General features: G+C 41.0%; 1 protein-coding gene across 2 annotated transcripts in view; it reads right to left on the bottom strand.

Annotated features, from left to right (window-relative positions):
* Window positions 1–25,192, bottom strand: part of svopl (SVOP-like) — a 65,342-nt gene that overhangs the window by 13,867 nt on the left and 26,283 nt on the right. For both annotated transcript variants that reach the window (XM_020527247.2, XM_048607617.1), the window contains exons 4-8: window positions 24,413–24,476; window positions 15,775–15,900; window positions 12,464–12,592; window positions 11,038–11,111; window positions 6,226–6,419 (exon numbers count right to left, since the gene is read on the bottom strand). In XM_020527247.2, the coding sequence (XP_020382836.2) occupies window positions 6,226–6,419; window positions 11,038–11,111; window positions 12,464–12,592; window positions 15,775–15,900; window positions 24,413–24,476 (587 nt within the window). The remainder of the gene's footprint in view (window positions 1–6,225; window positions 6,420–11,037; window positions 11,112–12,463; window positions 12,593–15,774; window positions 15,901–24,412; window positions 24,477–25,192) is intronic.

Genomic DNA, 25,192 nt, shown 5'->3' with positions numbered 1-25,192 from the left:
ATTTTGCCAGTCATCGCGTGGACAGTATCGGTGTGAGACTATTTAAGGCCGAAGACATCATCTGTCTCACTGAAAGTGACCACTCACTGACAATTACCTTGAACAAAAATCTTTTGTTTTTTTTTAAAAAAGCAATTTTCACTCTTACGTGAACTATTTAATAAAGCCAAAATATTCTGCCTGGTGTTGCATTGATCCATTTACTACGATGAGCTGAGCATTAGAGAATCTCTACTGAGTGGAAGCTGGCTATTCAGCCCACACCAACCCTCTGAACAGCATCCCACTCACTATCCTCTCCCCGTAACCCTGCATTTCCCATATACTACAGGTAATTTAGCATAGCCAACCTGCCTAACCTGCACATGTTTGGACTGTGGGAGGAAACCCACACAGACACAGGGAGAATGTGCAAACTCCACACAGACAGTCACCCACGGCTGGAATTGAACCTGGGTCCCTAGTGCTGTGAGTCAGCAATGCTAACCGCTGAGCCACAAATGCCACCATCAGTTTAAAGCCTGCTTGAGAGTTTAACATGGCAAAATGATTTTTCTGGGAGCTATTTATGGTGGATTTGGGACCTTAAGAAAGTAATTATACATGTCTATTTTGAGACATCAGGGCATCAAAAATCACTTGACAATAATGAAGTATTCTCCAAGTCTAAGGGACACCTTACAAATGGTAATTCAGTAGCATTTGTGCTAGGTGTTGCTTGAGGGGCAAATGTGACCATTGACCAGGACACAAGGGAAGTTGTCTTTTGGAAGTGTGTGTCCTGAAATCTTTTACATCCACCTTATAAAGTTTCATCCAGGAGACAACACCTCTGATGGTGTAGTACTCCTTCAATACTGTGGTTTAGATCTTCTGCCCAAATTCCTAGAGCGTAACTTGAGACCACAGCCTTCAGCCTCAGAGGCATGGGTGCCACCACAACTTTAAGGCTGACACCTTAAAATCCTGATGAAAGATTGCACCATTTCCCAACATCATGGCAATTACTACTCATGACTTTTCCGATTAAGAACATGTTCTTGTTCCAGATTTTCTCCAAGGGAGGTTGTTTTAGTCCTCATAGAGCCACGTCCAGGAGTGTGGGCACCGTGAAGTGATACTGAATAGGTCTTTGTTTCTGAGAATCTCAATGCATCCCGGAGTTTTCAGCAAATTCAAAACTACCAGAAAATTCTAAGTGGTCTTTGATCAATGGCCATCTAATTAACTCAAGTCACTATCTGCTACTTAGTCTGACTAGTGAGGTAGATTAAGGGTTATGCAACTCAGTGAGTTGTTGTGTGGAGGCCATAAGCAAAAGAACATGACCAATAAAACACAGATGGCTATTAGGCACATTAGAAAGCATGGTGCTTGCAGGGTCCATAATGGTAATGCCAGCTTTATAATTGGGTGGCAGTGGTTGGTTGAAAATCTACTTTCATAGTTTTTAAAAAGGGAACACAGTACAAATATTTTAAACTATTTAGATGGAGCACAGATGGAGAAAAGGGACGAATTGAATAGTTTGCTCAAGGAGCCAGCACAGGCAAGAAAGGCCGAGTGGCATCTCACCTATGCTGTCATATCAATTTTGACGTTGGGTAATGAATGTGTGCTTTCTCATATTATATGAATTCAGTTCATTGCAGTAAACACTAGTCTGTGTGTTGAAGAGAGTGAATAAAACCAAGGCTTTGCGAGGTGAGAACACTCTTGTAGTTAGGCCAATACTGTATCACAGGAACATGGCTCTGTAATCTTACTATGGCAATGATAGGGCATGAGGGACAGCCTGGGCGTACACTGTTAACGCCAACTGTTGGGTCTCATATATCAGAAGAAAGTCATTTTGTTTATTATAACAGTAGCCTTTTTATTAATTTTACTCACACAGGCCACAAGCACCTGCAAATTGAATCTGATTCTTACCATGTAATCAGTGTACAGTCATGCCTGGATTTGCTCAATGCCAGAGTTAGTCATGAGGAACACTCAAAGCTTTCTTTTAATGAAGTGCCTATGGTTCTGAGCAGGAGATAAATTAAAAATATGACAATATTTTTATGAAACTCATTTGATCAGGAAATCTCCCTGAGATACAAAGAAGAAACACATGTTTACAAGTGTTCTTCACAAACCTTGGATGCCTATTTACAGCTAATGTAAGACCTGTATTGCTGCTACTGTCATCACATAACCCATGTCATTCTACACGGAACCTGTTTTCAAATGCAATCCTCAATTAAGTACCTTAAGTGTAATAATTCTATTCTTGTTCAATAGACATGGCTGAATTCCAGTCATGTTACTTTCATAAACCAATCCTTACAAAATTAAGAAGCATCTCTGGAAGGATAAATGTATCATTTATAATTAGTTAATAGTACTGTTAATTTACGAGGGACTGTCTTTTACCCCAATTCAAGCGATCTGTTTGACACATGGGGCATCAGGTCCAATTCTAACCTTGCTCTCACCAGATATGAAACAGAGAGACACAGGTCACTGAGCAACAGTCAGAAATGGGAACTCTGGCTGATTTTGTCTTTCCTTTTAAAGCAAAGCTCTAAAAGAAATTGTGACGTTATCCAGCTATGATGAGACTGTTTAGCTAATTCTAGTGTTGAACCTAAGATCTACTGAACTGTGCATCAAGGAATAATGGGGTGTGCACACAAAAATCAAATTGAGGCAGGCAATCAGCCATGAATATATTGAATGACAGAGTAGATCCATGAGTCAGTATCATCTACTTTTGCTCTGGCCTATTGATATTTTTCTAATCAACTTTTTCAAAGATGCCTTTGGAGCAGATGGGACTTGAAACCAGACCTCCCAGCTCATTGGTATGGATACTATCACTGCACTAGAATAGCCCCCACTGCACTGACCCATATTAAAGATGAGAAAGGCATCACACATCATGTCTGCCCTCAGGCCTATGAAGACCTTTTAGTCAACAACCAATCCCCACCGAAGGACCTCATTCCACATCCACCAAAATTATTTAGTGTGAAGGCTGTGGCAACAGGAAAGGGGGGACAATGTACTTTAGTGGATAGTCCACTGCATCCTATTGGTACACCCCACTCCTCTCACTCAAAATGGTACCCCTGTATTTTCCTGTTCACCTGGCCTCTCTAAATGTAAACCCCTCCAAACCTCACCCAACCTGCCTTCGTTGGGATCTTCCTGATTTTTCAGTGAAAATTCCCAATATGAACCTGAAGACTTTCACTTCTTTGTGGCGACTGCTTGTAATCCCAGCAGTGACCACGACTCTCTCCTGGCACTGCTGGGACTACAGAGTTGCTTGTCAACGCAGATCCTGTTTCTGAGGGGCAGAATTCCTTTTCTGCATGAAATCAAGTCACCCCTTCACTCTCGAAGAGTATTATCAGATATCACTCATCACCTGAGCGTGCATACACTCCATGTGGGAATGCAGTTCATTGATGCTTGAGATAAGGGAATTCTCCTAGGAGATTAGATTTATTTTAAAATTCTTTCACAGGATGTAAGCATTGCTGGAAAGATCAACATTGGTTGTCCACCCCTAATTACTGTTGAACTGAGTGGCTTGATGGACCATTTCAGAGGGCACTGAAGAGTCCACCACTTTGCTGTGGATCAGGCCAGACCAGCTAAGGATGGCAGATCTCTATCCCTAAAAGAACATTAGTGAAACATAAAATGTTTTTTCAAGAATTCATAATGGATCCATGGTCACGAGCTTTCAAATTCAGATTTTATTAATTTTATTTAAATTCCACCAGCCGCCATCGCAGAATCCAAACCACTGTGTCTAGCGTATTACCCTGCACCTCTGGTCACTCATCCATCTCCCTGTGATGGATGGGGTGAGGCCTACACTCCTTGGAGTACTGTACAGTTGGAGTGATCTAATTGAAGCATAGAAAACGGATAGCGGAGTTTCCAGATCAGATGCAGGGAGGTTGCTTTCCCTTAACTGGGAAGTTCAAAACTGGGGCATGTGTCACAATTTCAGAATGAAGTGTCGATTATTTAGGATTCAGCTGAGAAGGAATCTCTTTGCTCAAAGCATTGAAATGTTAAATACACCACCCCGTAAGGCTGCGGCTTCCCACTCACTGAGAATACTAAAGGGAGAGATTAATAGCATTTTGGATGCTAATAGAATGAAGGGTTAGAAGGATGGTGGAAGAAGCTAGCATTGAGGTTGAAGATTGCCCATGATCTTGTTGAATAGTGGAGCAGACTTCAAGAGGCAAATGGCCTGCTGCTGCTCCCATTCTTTATGTTATAATGTAGGTTTGAGTGAACATTTTGCTTAGACAATCTATAGTCCATTTATTTATAACACCAAGAATTCCATATGGCCTTTTTAACCCCATCACCAGAGGAAGATCTCCACATTTTGTTCTTGTACCAGGAGCTGGCTTGCCATCTCCTCTCTTCTCCTGAGAGTGACAGCGTTCTGCTTATGGCTGAGACAACATTATTTGTCATTATTGACTTAGAACATAGAACAGTACAGCACATGAACAGGCCCTTTGGCCCACCATGTCGGTGCTGACCACAATGCCATTCTAAAATAATCCCAGCTGCCTGCACATGGTCTGTGTCCTTCTATTCCCTGTCTGTTCATGTGTCTAAATGCCTCTTAAACATTGCAATTGTATCTGCTTTTACCACTTTCTCCTGGCAGTGCGTTCCAGGCACCTACTACCTTGCGTGTAAAAACCTGCCTCACATATTTCCTTGAACTTACCCCATTTTACCTTAAACCTATGTCCCCAAGTATTTGACAGTCCTGTCCAACCTTCCAACTGATCTATATATTGCTACATCACCTGATATCCTGCCTCACTATGCACAACACCACTAATTTTTGTGTCATCTGAAATCAGACACATGCATTTTCATCCAAATCACATATATATTACAAACGCCAGAGGTCCCAGCACAGATCCTGTGGAACACCACTAGTCACAGACCTTCAGGCAGAAAAACACCCCTCTACAACTTCCCTCTGTCTTCTATGATCAAGCCAATTTTGTATCCATTTTACCAACTCACCATGGATCCCATGTGGCTTAATCCCCTGAACCAGTCAACATTGTCGGTAGGGACCTTGTCAAATGCTTTAGTAAAGTCCATGTAGGCAACATTCAGTGCCCTACCCTCTTCAATCATCTTCATCGCTTCCTTAAAAAACTCAATCACATTTGTGAGATAAGACCTCCCCTGCACAAAGCCATGCTGACTAACCTGCTAGGTCCATTGTTTTCCAAATATGAGTAGATCCTGTCGCTGCCCTTTCTCTCACCTGCTGTCTTGCTCCAAATGTGCATTGGGATTCTCCTTAATCTTAATTGCCAAGGACATTTCATGGCATCTTTTAGACCTCTTAATTTCTTGTTTAAGCTCATTCCTGTTACCTTTATATTCCTCATGGTCCTTGCCTAATTTCAGTTTCCTAAACTTTACATATGTTTCCTTTTTCTTTTTGACTAAAGTTTCAGTATCCCTTGTCATCCTGCATTCCCATTTATTGCCATGCTTCCATTTCATCCTCACTCATTAAAAATACTAATTTATTCATTAAACATCTGTCTATCACCTCCTTAAATGTATTTTCTGTTCCAGCATCCACTATAGAGTCACAACTCTCAGAAAGAATTCCTCCTCAGCTGTGTTTTAAATCTGCTACCCCTTAGTCTAAGAGTGTGACATCTCACTCTAGATTGCCACAGAAGGAGAAATGTTCTATCTATGTCTACTTTGTCAATCCCCTTTAGCATCTTATACACCGCAATTAGACTTCCCCTCATTCCTCTAAACTGTAGCATGCATTTGCATAAATTGCTCAATGTTTCTTCATGAAACAGGCTCTCCTCACAAGAGGAGCAGAATACGAAAGACATGAAACTATAACCTTGGTTGTAGATGTCATGTGGCATTGAAGTTCTGTGAGTAGACATTGTGATTTGTTTTTCATCAGCCAATTCTTGCAGTAACATTTTTCGGAATTTTTTTTACTTGGCTGTGAGATAGTTCTCTTTTTCATTACGTGTCACATTCTATGCTGAAGACATTTGGAAGAGGCAGGAAAAGGCAATCCTTGAGCGTTGATCGTGTTCAGAGTGATAACACTTTAAGATCATGAAATTCAACAAATTAAATGTAACAAAAAGGATGAATAACAATTAACATTTTAAACGGAGTGATTTTACTTACACATGAATTCTCCTAAAGTGCTGATGACCATGGTCTGGTAGTCTGCAGATTCGAACATCTTACAATGGCAGGTTTCCAAAGTATTAACCACATCGGATCCTTTGTTAGCTCCCTCACTGCCACAGACTGGGTTGTTTTCCAATAGCTCTGAGCTGGTTAGAACCAGTCCATAATATGCAAATGCTGTTCCCAACCTAGAAGAACCATGGAGGTTGATTACTTCAAACAGGTACCTTCTTTCATCTGGCTTCAATTCAAGTTATTTCACCAAAAGGCTTCAGCATAGTATTTCAGAAAATCTTTACAAAATAGCAAGCATCACAGGCCTGATTCAAGTGAACTAGGTCAAGAAGTATGATCTCATACTGTTGATCCATTGCTTTTGTGAACCCATTCAGGCCTTCTTCAAATAGAGTGGCCAAAAATACCAAACATTATTTTTGGCCGAGACTTTGTTGAAAAAGTAATTGCATCCGTTTTGATGATGCACTCCGTAATTCATGTCTAAATCAGCCAAAAAAATGTAGCAAGGGAGATATAACCCATAAGTTATAAATTGTTACAAATTATAGCCTATATATACCATTCCACCATGAGCTTCTCAAACATAGTATCTCACCCTCAGTCCCTTCATAATTTTCATGAAGTTGCTACCTTTACCTATTCAATTTTCCTAAACAACCTGTTCAGGGATGTTATTACACACCTCTGGAGCAGGTGGGACTTGAGCCCGGGCCTTCCAGTCCAGAGGTAGGGACACTTCCACCGTGACACAAGAGGCTCCCTCAATACTCATTGAAAGCTAACTCTAATCATTCACAACACAAACACCCCGTTAAGTGTGTTGATCACTTCAACAAAACATTCTCGTCTAAACAGCGAAGAAAAAATATGAAGACTCACATGGAGTGTTGTTCTTGGATTTCAAGTGTCAAATTTTAAAAATACTCCTTACTTTTTCTTGCTAACAGTTTCTTTCTGTTATTTCCATCTTTCATTCCCTCTATTTGTTTCTCTCTTTTCCCCAGCTTGACATTGAATTCACCCTCCTTCTCAACCTCCCCTCTGATTCTGTCTGAATCTGGTAATCATGTTGCTTAAGGAGATATATTATTGTTCACCTTGGTCTCAGATGCCCCGTTGCCCTCATTACACCATTATCAATTCAAACTTACAGTAATGGCACAGACTAAATATATTAAAAGCTTAAAATATTGAGATTAAGTGAATGGGCAAAAATAAAACACAGATGGAGTGCAATGTAGAGAAATATGAGGATATACATTTTGGCATTTAAAAAGAAAAGCGGCACAATTCTTAAGTTACGAGAGGCTAGGAGGTATTGAACTTCAAGAGGACTTGGGTGTTCTTGTTTATGCGTCACTGAAGGTTAACATGTAGGTAAGCAAGCAATTAAGAAGGCAAATAGTATATTTATTACAGGATGATTTGAGTAAAGGTTTTACTGCAATTGAGCATTGGTATGACGATACTGGAGTATTGTGACATGCTTCCCTAAGAGGGAGTGCAATAAAATTGTAACAAATTAATTGCAGGAATAGAAGGAATGTCCTGTGAGGAAAGATTAAATAGACTGGGTATACATTCTCTGGAGTTTAGAAGATGATTTCATTCAGACTTACAAAATTTCTACAGGAATCGACAGGGAGGGTGCAGGAAGGGTGTTTCTTTTGGCTGGAGGGTCTAGAACCAGAATCTCAAAATAAACTGCAGGTCATTTGGGACTGACTACAGCTCCACCTTCAATACTATTCTCCCCTCCGGACTGATCTCAAAACTCCGAGACCTAAGTCCCAGCTCTGCCCTCTGCAACTGGATCCTCAGCTTCCTGACCCACACACCACGATCAGTGAAAACTGCACCTCCACCACACAACACTGGAGCCCCCTAAAGAATATGTACTCAGCCCCCTACTGTACTTTCGGTAAACCCATGACTGTGTTGCCAAATTCTAAACAAACGCCATCTACAAGTTTGCTGATGACACCACCGTAAGTAGGACCGGTATCAAACAACAGAGTCAGAATACAGAAAGGAGATAAAGGGCTTGGTGACATGGGGCAATGAAAACAATCGGTCTCTCAATGTCAGCAAAACTAAAGAACTGTTTGTAGACTTCAGAAAGAAAGAAGGAGAACACACCCCCATCTACATCAACAGAGCGAAGGTTGAGAAGGTTGAGAGAATCAAGTTCCGAAGAGTGACGATAACTGACGACCTTTCCTGGACTTCCCACATAGATGCAACAGTCAAGATGGCACAACAATGCCTCTTCTTCCTCAGGCAGGGCAGGAAATTTGGCATGTCAATAACATCCCTCACCAAATTCTACAGATGCACCATTGAAAGCATACTGTCCGGGTGCATAACGGCCTGGTATGGCAACTGCTCTACCCAGGACCGTAAAAAACTACAGAAGGTTGTGTGCACAGCCCAGACCATCACAGAAGTCAACCTTCCATCTGTGGACTCTATTTACACAGCTTGCTGCCGTGGAAAGGCGGCCAACATCATCAAAGACCTATTGTACCCTGGTAATGACCTCCTACAACCTCTTCTGTCAGGCAGAAGATATAGAAGCCTGAACATACACATAGGCAGGCTCAAGAACAGCTTCTTCCCTGCCATTATTAGAGTGATGAATAGACATTCTAACTTCAAATAATGCTGATCTTGTTAATGTTGATCTTACCTAGCGCACATCTGTGCGGTGTAACTTGTATGCCTTACTTTGTCCAAGTTTTTTTTCACCCTATGACCTGTATGCCCTTCCTTACTATGATCTGCCTGTATTGCTCGCAAACAAAGCCTTTCACTGTACTTAGGTACACGTACAATAAATCAAATCAATCAATCAGGAGCAATTTCTTCACTTAGAAGATGCTGAACCTTTGGAATTCTCTGCTCAGGGGGCCGTGGAGGCTCAATTGTTCAGTATGTTGAATATGGAGATCGATAGATTTTTACTCTTAAAAACCTCACAGAAACACAAATAAGGGCAGGAAAACAGTGTTGAAGTAGAATATCAGCCATTATCTCATTGAATGGTGAACAGGCTTAAAAGGCTGAATGGCCTAGTGCTGTTCCTAATTTTAACATTAACCAATATAACCAGCAATACATGTTGCTATGTTTCAGCAAAACACACATTATTGCTAAAACTTGCCAAAAAGAAAGCACATCCATTACCCCATGGGCCTTTTGAGCAGGACTTGTGTTTGGAGGCTATCATGCCATCAATAGGGAGAACAGGCCCAACTTCCTCAATTTCACCTTGTAAGATAATCCCCCCACACCCATTATCAACCTAGTGAGCCTTCTCTGGACTACCCTCAATGACAGTATATCTTTCCTTCGATAGGGGGATCAAAACTGTTCACAGCATTCTAAAAATAGTCTAACTACTGCCTTGCATATTTTTGACAAGATTTCCCTATTTTTATACTCCATTCCTCATTTGTGAGCCTTTTCTGATTCATGCACGAGGACCTCAAGATCCCTCTGTACTGCTGCTTTCTGCAGTCTTTCTCCATTTAAATAATATTCAGTGCCTCTGTTCTTTCTGATAAAGTGCATAACTACACATTTTCCCAGAGAAGGCTCACTAGGTTGATAATGGATGTGGGGGGATTTTCTTACAAGGTGAAATTGAGAGGTTGGGCCTGTTCTCCCTATTGATGGCATGATATCCTCCAAACACAAGTCAGGTGTGACTGGATAAGCAGGAGTGACCATGGTGGAAGACAATGGTTGAAATAAATGTTCGGCAAGAGAGGCAACAAGTTAATGAAATCACCTCAATGTGGCTAGAAAGCAACTCTGATCATCAAGAAGATGGCAGCATGCATTTGCTCGATGCTGAAATGTACTTACAGGTACCAATTAGGAAGCCAGGAGATACTATGGTCATTTCAGAGCACCCCTCAACAGCAGGATGGAATGAGTCTGCAAAGTTACAATCTGAGGGAGCAGGAACAAATGGAATACACCAAGAGGCCTAGATCAGAGGGGAAGGAGCTAAGGGAACAATCTGAGGGGCACACCTTAGAGTGGGCTGGGCTAATGGAACAGACTGAGGGGAACAGAATTGGACACGAATTTCCAGGGGTAGCAGACAGAAACACTTTGTTGCCAAGTTAACACCCAGCGGAGAGCCCAATTTTGAAGGCACGAGAGGAGCAGCACCAAGGGAGGTGTCTGCTGACACCAGAGACATCAGAAGCAGGACCCATCCCCACCACTGGGGAAGTAACTGGGTGGACCCCTCTCATCACTTCCTCCAGTTGGCTGGCCACTGGGTGATCACAATCGACTGAACTCTTCTCACTCGCTCAAGAACCCCACTGATCTCTGGGCTCATCAGAGGAACCCCGAGTCTCCTGGACTAAATTATTCCCATTTTTATAGCTGAATCTATGCTTTAAGCAACAATTTGCCGGACTTGCTTACTGTGTAGAGGAAACTGGGAAACCGATTCGAAGGTCAGGTGGAAGACAGAATTGGGCTAAGCTGTCCTGTCTTTCTCAGTTCAAAGATCCAACTCTGACTATGTTGATTAGTCATTGCCAAAGTGAGGTAGGGGAGGAATATCAGATATTTTCAGGGGAACCTGTAGCTCAGAAATATTTAGGAGCAGAGAGAGAAGATTAACTAGAAAAACTTGCCATCAGATTTTTAAAAAAATAGGAAAGTTAGGGCAGGAAAGAAAAAAAGATCTACACAATGTGTTCAAAGAATATTTATGTGTTTGTTTAAATGTTTGGTTGTAGTTTGTAGGTAGACAGCATTTACCAGATGAACCAGGACTGCAAGGTTGTGCGTCTGAATTCTGCACCCAGCAAGTCAGACATTCTTCCCCTGATTTGCTACGGACAAAGAAAGAAATCAAGTCAGTAATTTGGCAAAGTCATCGGTTATCTCAGTAAAGTTCATAGACCCATCCAGATGCCTTTTAAATGGTGTAATTGTACCAGCCTCCACCACTTCCTCTGGCAGCTCATTCCATACGCGCACCACACTCTGCGTGAAAAAGTTGCCCCTTAGGTGCATCTTAGATCTTTCCCCTCTCACCTTAAACTTATGCCCTCCGGTATTGGACTCCCCTACCCTGCAAAAAAGACCATGGCTATTCACCGTATCCATGCCCCTCATGATTTTATAAATCTCTATAAAGTCACCCCTCACCCTCCGACACTCCAGGGAAAATAGCCCCAGCCTATTCAGCCTCTCCCTACAGCTCAAACCCTCAAAGTTTTTGTCATTTCAATTATTCTGTGTAATAGCACTCCCTTAAGCAACAACATTAAAACCCGATGAACTGATATGCAACTCATTGTTTCGCAAGAGTTCACAGAGTGCAAAACAGCTCCATTTCAACTATATCACAAATATTTTCTTCCTTCTAGTCAAACGAGTGACAACTTTTGCAGGCAGACACATCTTCTGAACAGTAGAAATCCATGCCTCTTGTGTGGAATTTCAAGGGCATCAGCTACATAAGGCTTCAGCTCAGGGTACTGAAACTAAACATAGACACACCCACCCCCAAATCAACTAGAGAAGACATAGCCAAGTTAGTCCTGATCAAAAACTTTTCAGCAATTTGCTAAATGTAAACGTTGCTAATTCCTCAGAAGCTCAGATAGAAGGAAATCTGGTTTGAAAATGATATTTATAATCGCTGCAATGAATAATGTAACAACTTTAACCAATCTTCATTAGCAGCCTTCAGGAATTGAGTATACAACAAAACAGAATCCCAAGAAAAATATCCCACCGAGTGTTTCCATTGAACCCACTAACTTTAACTCAAGTATAGAGATTAAATCATTGTAGGAGGCTACTAGAGCATAACAATGTCAGCTCTTTGCTAGAACAGTCTAAGATTATCCAATTTTACCTTTTGACCTTGTGGAAACATATTAATTGTTTTCCTATTATATACACATTTGATAATCCATTGACTTCCGGGCTGCAATTTATGCCAAGTCTATTTGGACCAGACACCATATTATCAGCCTGAACTTGAAGAGAAATGAAACATGGAGACTACCCTTTTAAAAACTGGAAAACTGCTAACTTTTGATGCATCCTAAAAAAGGATTTCCCTCTTAAAACTCTGATTTTAACATATAATTCTGGATGATGTATCAATGCAGCCTTCTTCAACTAATTGGAATTTACCTGCCGTGAAAATGAATGTTTCTTTTAGACTTACTGTTTCGGACTCCATCAAAGAGCCCTGAGGGAGGCAGGATCGATTCATTCTTGCAATGTAATCCAGGGTCTTGGTGGCAAACTGAGAGTTCCCCACAGAAACATTGTATCGGGCTGATTCTGGAATACACTGGGAAAAGTGAGAGACGATGGAATTTCAGCACAACAGATATGCAATGAATGGGTAGCCACTGGGAGAATGAATGGCGTATTGATGAGATGATGCATAATTGCTGGATTAATGGATGGACAATGAGATAGATGGCAGCAAGTGTAACAATCAATGGGGTGAACTATGAAATAAATGTGGGCAACAATCTATTATGGAACTTGAAGTGTATATAGGTGTTTCTCTGGCCGACAAAATATCGGATTAACACTTTTATCAACTCTGAAGGGGGAGGAAATCATTTGAGAAAGTTTTGGTGACAAATCTCTCATGAGGAAGGAAATAGAAAGCATGCCAATAAATAGTACTACAGAGAGCCAAAGTATGAGATGAGATTGTTGGTCATCAATCAAGGAGACTGTGATTTAATTTTGACAAGAACAGAAACACAAAGGCAGAAGTGAAGCAGGTATGGATGGAGCTGGCATGGAAATGCCAGATCAGGAGAGGACTCCTTCGTAACAGAAGTTAATACAGACACATCCAACTAACGTCAGTAATTCTCCGTTCACTAACAGGTCACTGCAGATTAATTCCCACTCAAAATCATGTCACTGCACTTCATGAATATTTTGACGAAAATTTACCGTCTGTTGTGCAACTGCGAGAGTATTTTCTATATAACACCTTGTGTTTGCTTGCAGCAGTTTTTGTTAAAAAGCAATTGAACACACCTAAAATATAAAGTATGTTTTAATCAGTTCACATCTCTCCCTTCTACTGTTACAACTGATTATCTTATTACATTTCGAACAGAAATATCAAAGAAATTCCACACCCAGGCTGCAAACACACTTATTCTTTGTTCCCTAAACTGGGGCATAATTTTGGATTCGTTTGGTGAATTCCAGCTATTTCTGTAATGACTAGAAATTTCTGTGAAATTTCAGATAATTCACTGGGTACTACCATTTTAATTCTGTGGTGAACTACTCATAGAATCCATATAGTGTGGAAGCAGGCCATTCGGTCCATCTGATCCACACTGACCTTCCGAACAGCATCCTGCCCAGACCCACTCCCTTACTCTAACCCTGTAACCCTGCATTTCCCATGGCTAATCCACTTAGCCTGCACATCCCTGGACACAATGGGAAATATACCACTGCCAATCCACTGAACTTGCACATGTTTAGACTTGAGGGAGGAAACCGGAGCACTCAGAGGAAACCCACGCAGACATGTGGAGAATGGCCACAGACACTTTTGTCCAAGGGTGAGGCCAAACCTAGGTCCCTGGCACTGTGAGGCAGCAGTGTTAACCACTGAGCCACCGTGCCACTCCAGTAGAGTGGTTTGCATTTGTTTATATTTTCCAATACATCCAAATGCTGAGGAACTCGCCAATGAATGTTCTTCATGGAGACTCAAACAAAATATAACAAGCCACAATTTAAATTCACCAAAGGATTATGCCTCTTCCAATTGCACTGTTGCTACAAGTATTGACATCAGTACCCTGCTCACTTTCTTGATCACTGGTCTTTTCCTTGATAAATAGTTAACATAACAATGATAAGAGTGGGTAGTAAGAACTGCAGATGCTGGAGTCTGAGATAACAAGGTGTGGAGCTGGAGGAACACAGCAGGCCAGGCAGCATCAGATGAGCAGGAAAAAAAAAAAAAGCTAGGCAGCATCAGGGGAGTGGGAAATTATGCCAAATTTCCCACTCCCCTGATGCTGCCTAGCCTGCTGTGTTCCTCCAGCTCCACACTGTGTTATCTTCAGCTGTTCTATCAATGTTTTTGGGTGTTTCAAGGTAGTAACAGTTGTCCAGGCTCTCAGGCAAGAATACATAAGCGGGGTGTGGCTGAGAGCCCAGATATCCATTAGAGGACTGAAACATCTGAACCTTTGCTTCATTTACAGCTCTGACTGTCTGTTCTTAACCAACAATTTCACAATGCTCACATGTACAACATTAAGTGGTTTCAAGTGCGTAGTGATATCAGATATTGACACTTGAAAGGGCCTGGATGATTGAGACTTTTACTGTTCTGCAGTGAATGGAGATTTTTTTCAATTATTTTTTAATAAATTCAACTGTTGCTAAAGGATTCATTGCTTCCATACAGTGTAGAATGGGTAAATGATCATCAAAATGTCATACCTTGTCAAAGGGGGAATGTATGCCGGACCAAGAAGGTGTTTAGGTGAAGAATGCAAAGTGTGTGAGGGGAGAACACAAGAATATAAGAAATAGGAGCAGGAGTAGTCCATCTGACCCATTGAGCCTGTTCCTCCATTCCATAAGATCGTGGCCGATCTTTGCATGGTCTCAGCTCCACTTACCCACCCACTCCCCATTACTCTTAATTCCTTTATTGTTCAAAAATCTACCTTTGCCTTAAAAACATTAAATAAGGTAGCCTCAGTTGCTTCACAGGGCAGGGAAGTCCACAGATTCACAACCCTTTGGATGAAGAAGTTCTTTTTCAACTCAGTCTTAAGAGAGGAGAAAGGATGTGAGTGCGAGACCTGTAGGCCCTTCATCTTGTTTTTACATTTGGCTCTTTTAAACAGCTGATCTCCACAGCCATTTACCCCCAGTGGCTCTCTCTGTACGTTTTCCAAGGTTGGCTGATCTGACTTACAGTTGCTACGTCCCAACCCTGTGGTAATGAAGATGTCTCCTCTGGAGCCAGTATTTCCCAATGCAGGGGTGCAAAGCCAGGAATTCTCCCAGCTCCCACTGTCTACGTCAAGGATAAAAATACAATCCCGCTTCTCAGAGATGGCACACCTGACCATACAGCACCCCTTCTGTACTGCATTGGGAAGATGACCATAGGTTGTGTGTTCAAATCTCTGGTCAGCTCCTTCTAATTCTGAGGCTGTCACTAACGCCTTTTAATAAGAACACAATGGATGTTAAAATGGAAAGAATCAACATTAGTTGAAACAAGGCAAGATATTCAATATGCAAGTTTGAACAGACGAGCGGGTGGGGAGAATGAGCAGTAAAACTGAGCTGACGCAGGAAGGAGGATTTCAGCCTCTGTGTACTACCTGTATCCTCTAATATAGGATTTTTACCCTTTGAGCAGAACCTTCAGTAGCTACATTATTGTCAATTAAAAATGTGTGGATCAAAGATTTGTCAAAACTGTGGGTTGAGAATGGAAAGATTGTTTTGTCTCACCTTAAATACCACCAGCAGAATGATACTTGGTACAGTAGAGATACGCACAAGCCAACGCCAGCCCAATGTAGGGATAATTAGGTATGCCAACAAGATCTCTATTGTGGAGCCCAACAGCCAGAAGAGCTACAGAAAAAAAAATGAAGAGAGTAAAGTAATTATAGACATTTTTTTAAAAAGTGAATGGCCTGTTTCTGCCCATCGCAGGACACGTGATATTTATATATTAGACCATAGAAAGCATTCTATCCGGATGCATCACAGCTTGGTATGGCAAATGTTCTTCCCAAGAACAATAAAAATAACAGAAAGTCGTGACACAGCCCAGTCCATCACACAAACCAGCCTTCCATCCATTGACTCTATCTACACTTCTCACTGCCTCTAGGAAAGCAGCCAACATAATTAAAAACCCCTCCCACCCCGGTTATATCTCTTCCACCCTATTCCATCGGGCAGAAGATATAAACCTTTGAATACACATACAAGTAGATTCAAGAACCCCTGTTATCAGGCTTTTGAATGGACCTGTCAAATGTTAATTCTGATCTCTCTATCTCTGCACTTTCTCTGTGGCTGTGACACTGTATACTGCACTCCGTTCTGTTACCCTGATGCACCTTGCATGGTATGATCTGCCTGCATAGCACACAAAACAACATTTTTCACTGTATCTCAATACATGTGACAACAATAAAGCAATCAGATGTTGGATTATTATTCAGATCTGAGAAACGCACAAAAACTTTAAGATAGCTAGAAGACATTACAACATGTAACACTGTAGCATAACAGATGTCTATCTTTCTCTCTGTGCAGTCATTTAGCAAACAGTCACTTAGAGTGTCAGACTGTTTCAGTCTTATTTTTAACTGGCTGTTGTTGGTGTGACATGAACTCCATACAACGCATCATGATGTTGACTCAGAGTTAAAGCCAATATTCTAAAAATTGAAAGATTTTGTCTGGATCTTTGCAGTTATCATTAGCAATATTGCAGTATTTTATTCTGCACAATCCTTCAGTTCCCAAAGTGAAAAGATTTTTGACTGTTTAACTTTCTCTATCAGATATCCGTTGATCTCTGAGATGAAGTATCTTTTCTCTTTGGATAACTGAATTTCTAAAGCAATGTCATTGGACCTGCATATAACATAATAGTAACCTGAGCAAACATATAGTCCAGATGGTATATGGAAGTTTGAGATGCTGCATTAGTATACACAGTTGTTTATAAATTTCCAGATTTCTGTCTCAATAAGAAGCCAAGTCTCTATGGTATACGTTATGTGGGTGAACATATAGGAAACCATATCATATCACAGTGGCAACAAGTGAAGCTGATGACAGTAAGAATTAGAAACTGGACACAGTACTAATAGCTAAAAGGTGAAAACTGCAAAAGCAGTTTTTACAAATTTTCTTTTCCTAAGAGTGACTCTCATATATTCGAACTCATAGCTGAAGTCACGTTTCACAACCAAAGCTGAAGGCTACAGCTGTACTAAGCATGACAAAGAGAACAGAAGAACAGTTGTGAGTATGCTCTCTTTCCTTTGAAAAGAATAAGAGCCCACAGTGTGTCTGATTTAAAGCCATGATTACAAGAAACCCAGGACAACTCTGATTCAGTTAAACAATTCCTGCTGAGAAGGAACCATTCTTACTATTGTTATGGCTTACCTCTTCGGTCATCAGTTACTTCCAACATTTTGTCATCCTCCAAAATAGCATGAGAGCAGAAAAAAAGCATGCACAATGTCACTCCACTACATTTTTTTGCATGAATGCCACATATAGTCATGGTACAACCATTTCTTTTGGAAGAAGATAATATAAAAAGAAAGCAACAATCTCTAAATCAGCAACCAGGAGAGGAAGAAAAAGTGAGAAGAAAAAGAAAGAGAAGCATTATATTGCAATTCTTAAAGAGCACAAAGCTGCACAGTAAGGATAGACAGTGAGTATGTGAACATGGACTGGCATTCCAATGACATTCTTTTAGAATTTCAGTTATTCAGAGAAATCACTTCAGAGATCAATGGATATCTGATAAAGAAAGGTAAACAGTCAAATATCTTTTCACTTTGGGAACTGAAGGATTGTGCAGAATAAAACACTGAGATATTGCTAATGATAACTGCAAAAAGCCAGATAAAGTATTTCAATTCTTAGAACATTGGCTTTAAGTCTGAGTCAACATCATGATGCGTTGGATGGAGTTCATTTCATACCAGCAACAGCCAATTAAAAATAAGACTGATTTGTATGCAGATGCTGATGCAAAGGCATGGAATGTGATTTCATTCAAGCTAACTCAGCTGAAATACTTACAAAACTAGCCACTGCCTGTAACTATCAGATGTTTCCAAAAGGAGCTTCTGAACAAATGTAAAGTGGATAGCATTAACATATGGTGAAATGGAGCATGCAAAGCAATGGCAGCAGGACAGCAATATCTGCAAGTGCTTGACTTGTAACTGCAGCCATCAACAGAATCACCTAATCTTGTAGCAGAAATGAATTGTCTCATCAACTAGAACAGTGTTCAGCCTTTCATGACATATCCGAGCTATATTACACAAGAGGACACTGGGTTAAAATATACACCAAGTTTAAGTGCTCAGAGAATACCAAAGTGCAGCTTGATTCTCTACAGCAGCATGGGGACAATTAAGGAGCAGCATCAAAAAAAGTTTCCAGATTCCTATCCATGGTCTGAAGGCATGTCAATGATGTATCTGCAATGTTACAACTTACAGACATCAGTCCATTAGTACATGAGATTGATTTGCCATGCCCCATCAGAACAGCTGAAGCCAGTACCTCTAACCAAGTGATAAACCCAAAAGGTCCCAGCAGTGCCTGCGCTTTATGTCCACCATTCCTTATTTGGGCAGCATGGTGGCTCAGTGGTTAGCACTTTTGCCTCACAGCACCAGGAACCCGGGTTCAATTCCACTTTCAGGCGACTGTCTGTGTGTAGTCTGCACATTCTCCCTGTGGCTGCGTGGGATTCCTCTGGGTGCTCCGGTTTCCTCCCACAGTCCAAAGATGTTCAGGTTAGGTGGATTGGCCATGCTAAATTGCCCGTAGTGCCCAGGGATGTTTAGGTTATGTGACATGGGAAGAAATGCAAGGGTAGGGGAATGGGTTTAGGGTGCTCTTCAGAGGGGCAGTGTGGACTTGTTGGGCCGAATGGCCTGTTTCAGCACTGTAGGAATTCTATGATTGAACCATAGACCAAGGCTGACACTGGTGCAAGTACAAATAACATCCCTTTATGCACCTTACATGAGGCATATTCGGGAAACTGGTGCAATGCAATGCAACCCACAAACAATTAACTGCTTACAATGGGTGTGGCATCCTCTGCATGGGCTTAATCTGCCTTAAATATCAGGACAACTCCTTGAAGTGGATACCTGAAACCTTTTACCAACATGCACAGATCAATGCATCTTCATAATCCTCAAGGTAACCAATACACCAATTCCAACATCTCAGATTCCAGACTGCAACATCAAGTTGGCTCCAGGGCCTTTACCCAGACCAGATTGATTCCAATGACAATGTTAAAGATATTGCAATGCTGCATCTGAAAGATGATGGCCAGCCCAGCACCCACTTTCCTCACAAGTGCAGCTTTCACATTCAGGATTAGCTCAAACTGGAATTGGATTCCTTGGTACAAACAACATCATTTGCAAGTTTGAGCATCACACTGACTGGTATAATTCCATTACTTATGTTTCCAAGAAAGCTGGAACTCTACAAGTATATTTAGACCTGAAGGCAACTCAACACTACACTCATGGGATTCCTACACAAGATTCTTATCGTGGGAAGGCTTATTCCCAAGTTTTCAGGTGGCAAAGATTTTTTCAAGCTCCAGACCAAGAATTCATATTGGTCCATACTTCTTGCTCCAGGCCTCACTGGAGCTGACAACTTTCAGAACAGCTTTCAGTAGATTCTGGTTTCTCAGATTATCATTTGGATTATCATTTTTTTTTATTTCGGTACGTCCTTAATGTTGTGACCAAAAAATTTCTAGATTCGCTTCACAAAGATACATCAGATATCTGGCAGACAGATCACCAATGTAATTTCCATCCCCTCAAGAACATATTTTCTCCCAGCAAGTGTATTCTTCAGTGTTATGGTCCCTCCAATCTTCATCACGACGGAAACAGGTGCATCATAGAATAGTCTTGGAGCGTGTCTGTTACAGCTTGACAAACCTATTGTGCTTGGTTCGAAACTCCTTGTGAAAGCTCATGTTGAACTATTCCAAAATAGAAAGGGAAACAGTATTCTGAAAACTGGAATGAGAAAGGTTCCGCATGCACCTATTCAGCAAACATTTCACTGTTCATGCTGACAATAAACTGTTGGAAACAATTGGCTGAAAACTTCTGACAGTGTACCTCCATGACTACAACATCTGCTTAGGAAGACCCATGGGTATGATTTTGAAACACAACACAAACCAGCCTCAAACACTGAGCATTCCCAATGCTCTTAGCCGGCTTTCAAATCCCACCCAGAACAAAGATACTCCCCTGAACCTACAAGTGGATATTATCAAACCAGAGTTTGAAGATATTGCTCATACCAAATCTCATTCATTTTGGCAATGGTCAAGCTTAGTAGATAAAACAAACCATGCCTGGTGATGTCCAGTTGTTGCAGCTCTAAAGGATCATCACTGGTAGCTGGCATGAATACATTCAACGGGTCCCTGAGCAAGAACATTCTATCTGCTCATTCAGAGATGAACTAGGCATCTCTTGGAATAGAATTTTCCAAAGTCAACAATCAGTCAATTTCAAAACTCAAAGAATTGTGGAGTGATTACTCCACATGGAGTTCTACACTGAGATAAGATTAATCATTAACACATAGGTCACATAGGTGCATAAAAGAAACCCCAAGAAATCATGGAAATCTATTAGCTAAGCCTTGATAAGGACACAAGCAATGGAATGAATCAATGCCAAACATATCAATTCCATCAACAATTGAGAGAATCTCACCTTCCAGGCAAGATTCTTTCTGAGTCACTGTGCACGATTGCAACAGATATTTTCCACGTCCAAGGATATACTTACATCCTCGTGACTGACTGTTATATCAAGCTCCCTTTTATGTGACAAATCAAAGTTGTGGACACATTGACAACAATATGCTTGATATGCTTCAACAAAGTGTGTCCAATAACCTGCTGCAATACTCCAGTGCACCTTTTCAAACCATGTACAGGCACTATCAACAGCCAAAAATGTCAAACTTCAAATCAATCTATTATGTTAGATATGATCATATTAAAATAGAAGATGTATAAAGGATACCAGTACCACAAGACAAACGTGACTTTAAAAAGTTTCTTCAACATTTTTGCCATTCAATTCATTATCTCTTCTCCTGACTACCCTCAGTCTAACAGTCTTGCAAAATGCCATGTCTTTATGATAAAGTTCATGATCATTAAATGCCAAGATTTTCAAAAAGCCATGTTAAATCCACATGCTATTCCTTGAAGCAATGGTTTTCTCTCATTGGTAGCTCTAACGTTTGGAAGACAGATCCAATCAGAATTTCCCTCACGCAATCCACCAGCCAATCACATGTACACAATGCATTATTACAAAGAAGGAAGAGAATGATCCAACAAGCATGCTGACTATTAACCCAACTTGAACCAGGACAAAGCATCAGAGTACAAGATCTTCATCTGAATACATGGGTCCATGGAAAGACACTACAGCATTCTGTCTATCTCAGGTCATACACCACTGACACAAACAATGGTCAGAATTTACAATGAAAAGCATCATCCATTTGTCATACAGCTGATGACTAATGCTGAAAGTATCACAGAAGGCAGCAGCCATATATCTATAACACATGATGCACATCCCACCACAATGATAGACAGCACACTGCTGAATAAGCTTAGAAACAAAAGCAGAAATTGCTGGAAAAACTCAGCAGGTCTGGCATCTGTGGAGAGAAAACAGTCAACATTTTGAGTTCAGTGACCCCTTTTAGAATGGAGTTCTAAATAACCCAATGGTAGTGTCCCTGCCTTTGAACTAAAAGGTGCATGTTCAATTCTCACCCGCTCTGGAGGTGTGGTAAGACATATCTGAGAGGTTGATTAGGATAACTATAATATATGTGTGCATGTAATCTGAGGTGATTGTGAATAATTAGCTGTTGAAAAAAAACTTCCAGGTATCTGTCTCAATATGAAGCTGGCTCTCTGTCGTATGTGTAATGTAAGCCACATCACATGATGATCTGGCAGATTGTGGAGAGAATGAAAATAGGGTTAACATTTTGATTGAAGCTCCTACATCTGGCATGGAGAAAGAGGCTAGATAACCCCTGAATCAGACTGAATAAAAGAGAGGAAGTTATAACTACTGGTAAAAGTAGTGTAAAGGTTGTATAAAAATTTACAGAGCGGAGGATACAATACAAAAGTGGAATGTACAGATAGTGTAACATTGTTGTGAAAAGGTTAGAATAACGTGCTAAAGTGTACAGGCAGCATAACATTTTAAAATAACACCAATCCAACACAGATATTGAGAGCAACAAAAGCTGTTCATGGTGAAAAATGCACAAGATTTGGAAGAATGATACACACCAGTCAGTTCGTGAAGGACATTAAAAAGATGGGAGAGAAAAACAGGTCCACAGGGAAAATAGATAAAAGGTTAGCTCTTGACATGATGCTGTTTAAGACAACTGTGTTGATGACTCATTGAAATGGCTAAGATAGAAATTCTCAGAATTTCCTTGCTGTTACAGTAAAGATAATGCAAAGTCTAAAGTAAACCATGAACAATAAGGAAACAACTCACTCCAATCATCCTCTTCTGCTAACAGTATTCTCTTCAGCCCATCCTTAGTGCTTTAGATGTGTGCCAACACAGCACAGATATAATGGTTCCAGGTGGTCTTTTTCTATGCTGTAAACAACTATGGTTCCATGGGGACAATTTTCATCTCACTTGTGCCCTGTTTGTACTTAAGGAAAGGACTAATAACTAAAACAAAATTAAATGCTGTGTGGTTACACTGGTTTACCGCAATGTTGAAATCCGTACTACTTTTTCATTTAGGGCAAATCTGAACTCTGGTGACCAGAGCCTCAATTAGAAACAGGAGAGGAGGCCTCGTGTATATTAGTAAGTGGGTATGAGGGTTAATTCCCTGTTCTGGCCAATATAACAACTCTAGCTTCTTCACAATTTGTTTGGGGCTGTAGTAGCACAGTGGTAGTGTCCTTTCCTCTGAGCCAGAGACCCAAGTTCACTTGCTCTAGAGGTGTGCCATACCATCTCTAAACAGGTTGATAAAAAAAAAGCTGCATTAGCAAACTAGATGTGGGAGTTCAATGATTACATTTCGTCCAGCTGCTGCTCATTAGTTTTATTTATTCAGTGAATATCTGAATTCCCACAGCCAAACAAAAGCATCCACATTTGCTGAGTTTGAAGTGAAACTTTTACCATTTTTGTTTGGGTGGGGTTGGGGGAAAGGGAGTTACTTCTTAAGGAGCATATAGCATTGCTTGTGTCTTTTTGCAAGGGGAACAGGGCTTTTACTGAGGCCCCAGCAGTGGCAACACAGAGGTCCTGCCTTGTCCTGAAGCTGTTCTGCAAGGACCAATTCGTTTTGCTGTGGTAGTTCAAAGCCTACCTTGCGACTGATAGGGATCTTCATAAGAAATTCAACAGTAACCTCCTGAAGGATGGCTGCTGCTAGATCCTGAGCAGGAAGGTTGCTTCATATGGGGCACCAAGGTGGAAATGGGCAATAGGTGGATTAAACAGGTTATTATGGAGTGGGTAAGCAAGATGCTCCATGCTTGGCTTCGTCACCAATTGATTGATGCTCCAGGCTTATAAGTGGCCTGTCATAATTAAAGAAACCAATGGGCAAATCAATGTTGGCACTTTCATAAAAGTCTTTTTTTTTCCCTCCTGTTGATTGTGGCTTTTGTGATCACCCACACCCCACACACAGGTGATGCCGTATCTCAGTGCACATGTTGTTTCCCACTTTCATGGTGCTGCTCCTTTGGATTGGAATGTAAAAGGCACTGTCCCTTTTAGTCTCAGCCCATCTCCAAATCTCACTTCCAGATCGGCAGGCTACCGGACTTGCCTCCGACTGGCAGCTTGCTAACCACAGGTTAACAGTTTGGTCTGCTTTGACAATCCACCAGATTGTCCCACTGACCCACTCCAAGTAGCTACTACCCACCTGATTTCACTGTCCACCCTATCTCCTCCCACACTATATATCGAGCTCAGTGATCCATTCATGAGGAGATCTTGATCAGAACTGGACGTTGGGGTTAATCTGGATTTTGGGTATTGGTGAGGAATTGGCATGAGATTAGCTGCCCATTAAATCTGTCTCTTGATCACACACAGGCCTAATTTCACCATTCGTTTTTGAAGAATAGAAAAAATATCACTTCAGAGAAGAGACACAAGCGACCATTAAGACGATCATCCAACTTTGGGATGAGAAACAAAATTTCTCCTGTATCAAGGCATCAACGTTTGAAATCTGACCACTTGCTTAGTTTTTCCGAGTGCTCACACTTTCTCACCTGTCCCAGAGGCAAAATACGACCTCGATATTTGGAGGGCAAGAATTCAGTCATGATAATAAATCTGCACAGAAGAAGATAAAATTGATGTCACTATTTCAAACTATCATTGAATGCTGCAGAACAGATAGTGGTCATTCAGTCCCTTGTACCTTTGCAGGTTCATGGTACACCAGGAACGTAAACAGAACAGAGTGAAATACAAGTAACACAGATACAGCAAAGAACAACATAATCCCAATGCATACCGGAACCCATTCAAAAACGTACAATCTACACTTCATCAGGAACAACTAAAACAGTTAATGAAAATCCTTTTCCAAATGTGCAGAATTGAACAAGATCTCTTTTGGGAACAGGTGTGAAAATATTGCATCACCTGTAATATATCACTTTTTTTTTATCCTAACAACCTTTGAACTAGCCCCTTTCAGAGGGCAGTTAAGAGTCAACCACATTGCTGTGGGTCTGGAGTCACATGTAGGCGAGACCAGGTAAGGATGGCAGTTTCCTTCCCTAAAGGACATTAGTGAACCAGGTGGGTTTTACCACTTTCAGCAAGTTTTCATTGTCACTGTCACGGAGATGAGTTTGGAATTCCAAGTGTATCAATTGAGTATAACTTCCACCAGCTGCTATGGTGGCTTGGTATGGCACCTTCTGTCTGACATGACCTGAGAAAGTGTGCAGACTTTGGTACAAATCTAATCAACTTAAAAATGATAAATTGTGAGCCGAATCTTAAAATCTTTTGGCTCAGTGCAAATTGTATTGAGTTTG

The sequence above is a fragment of the Rhincodon typus genome, chromosome 18 (genome assembly GCF_021869965.1).
Source record: "Rhincodon typus isolate 14 chromosome 18, sRhiTyp1.1, whole genome shotgun sequence".
NCBI lineage: Eukaryota > Metazoa > Chordata > Chondrichthyes > Orectolobiformes > Rhincodontidae > Rhincodon > Rhincodon typus.
The sequence above is the reverse complement of the archived record's forward strand: the minus strand, read 5'-3'. Positions and strand labels throughout refer to the sequence as shown.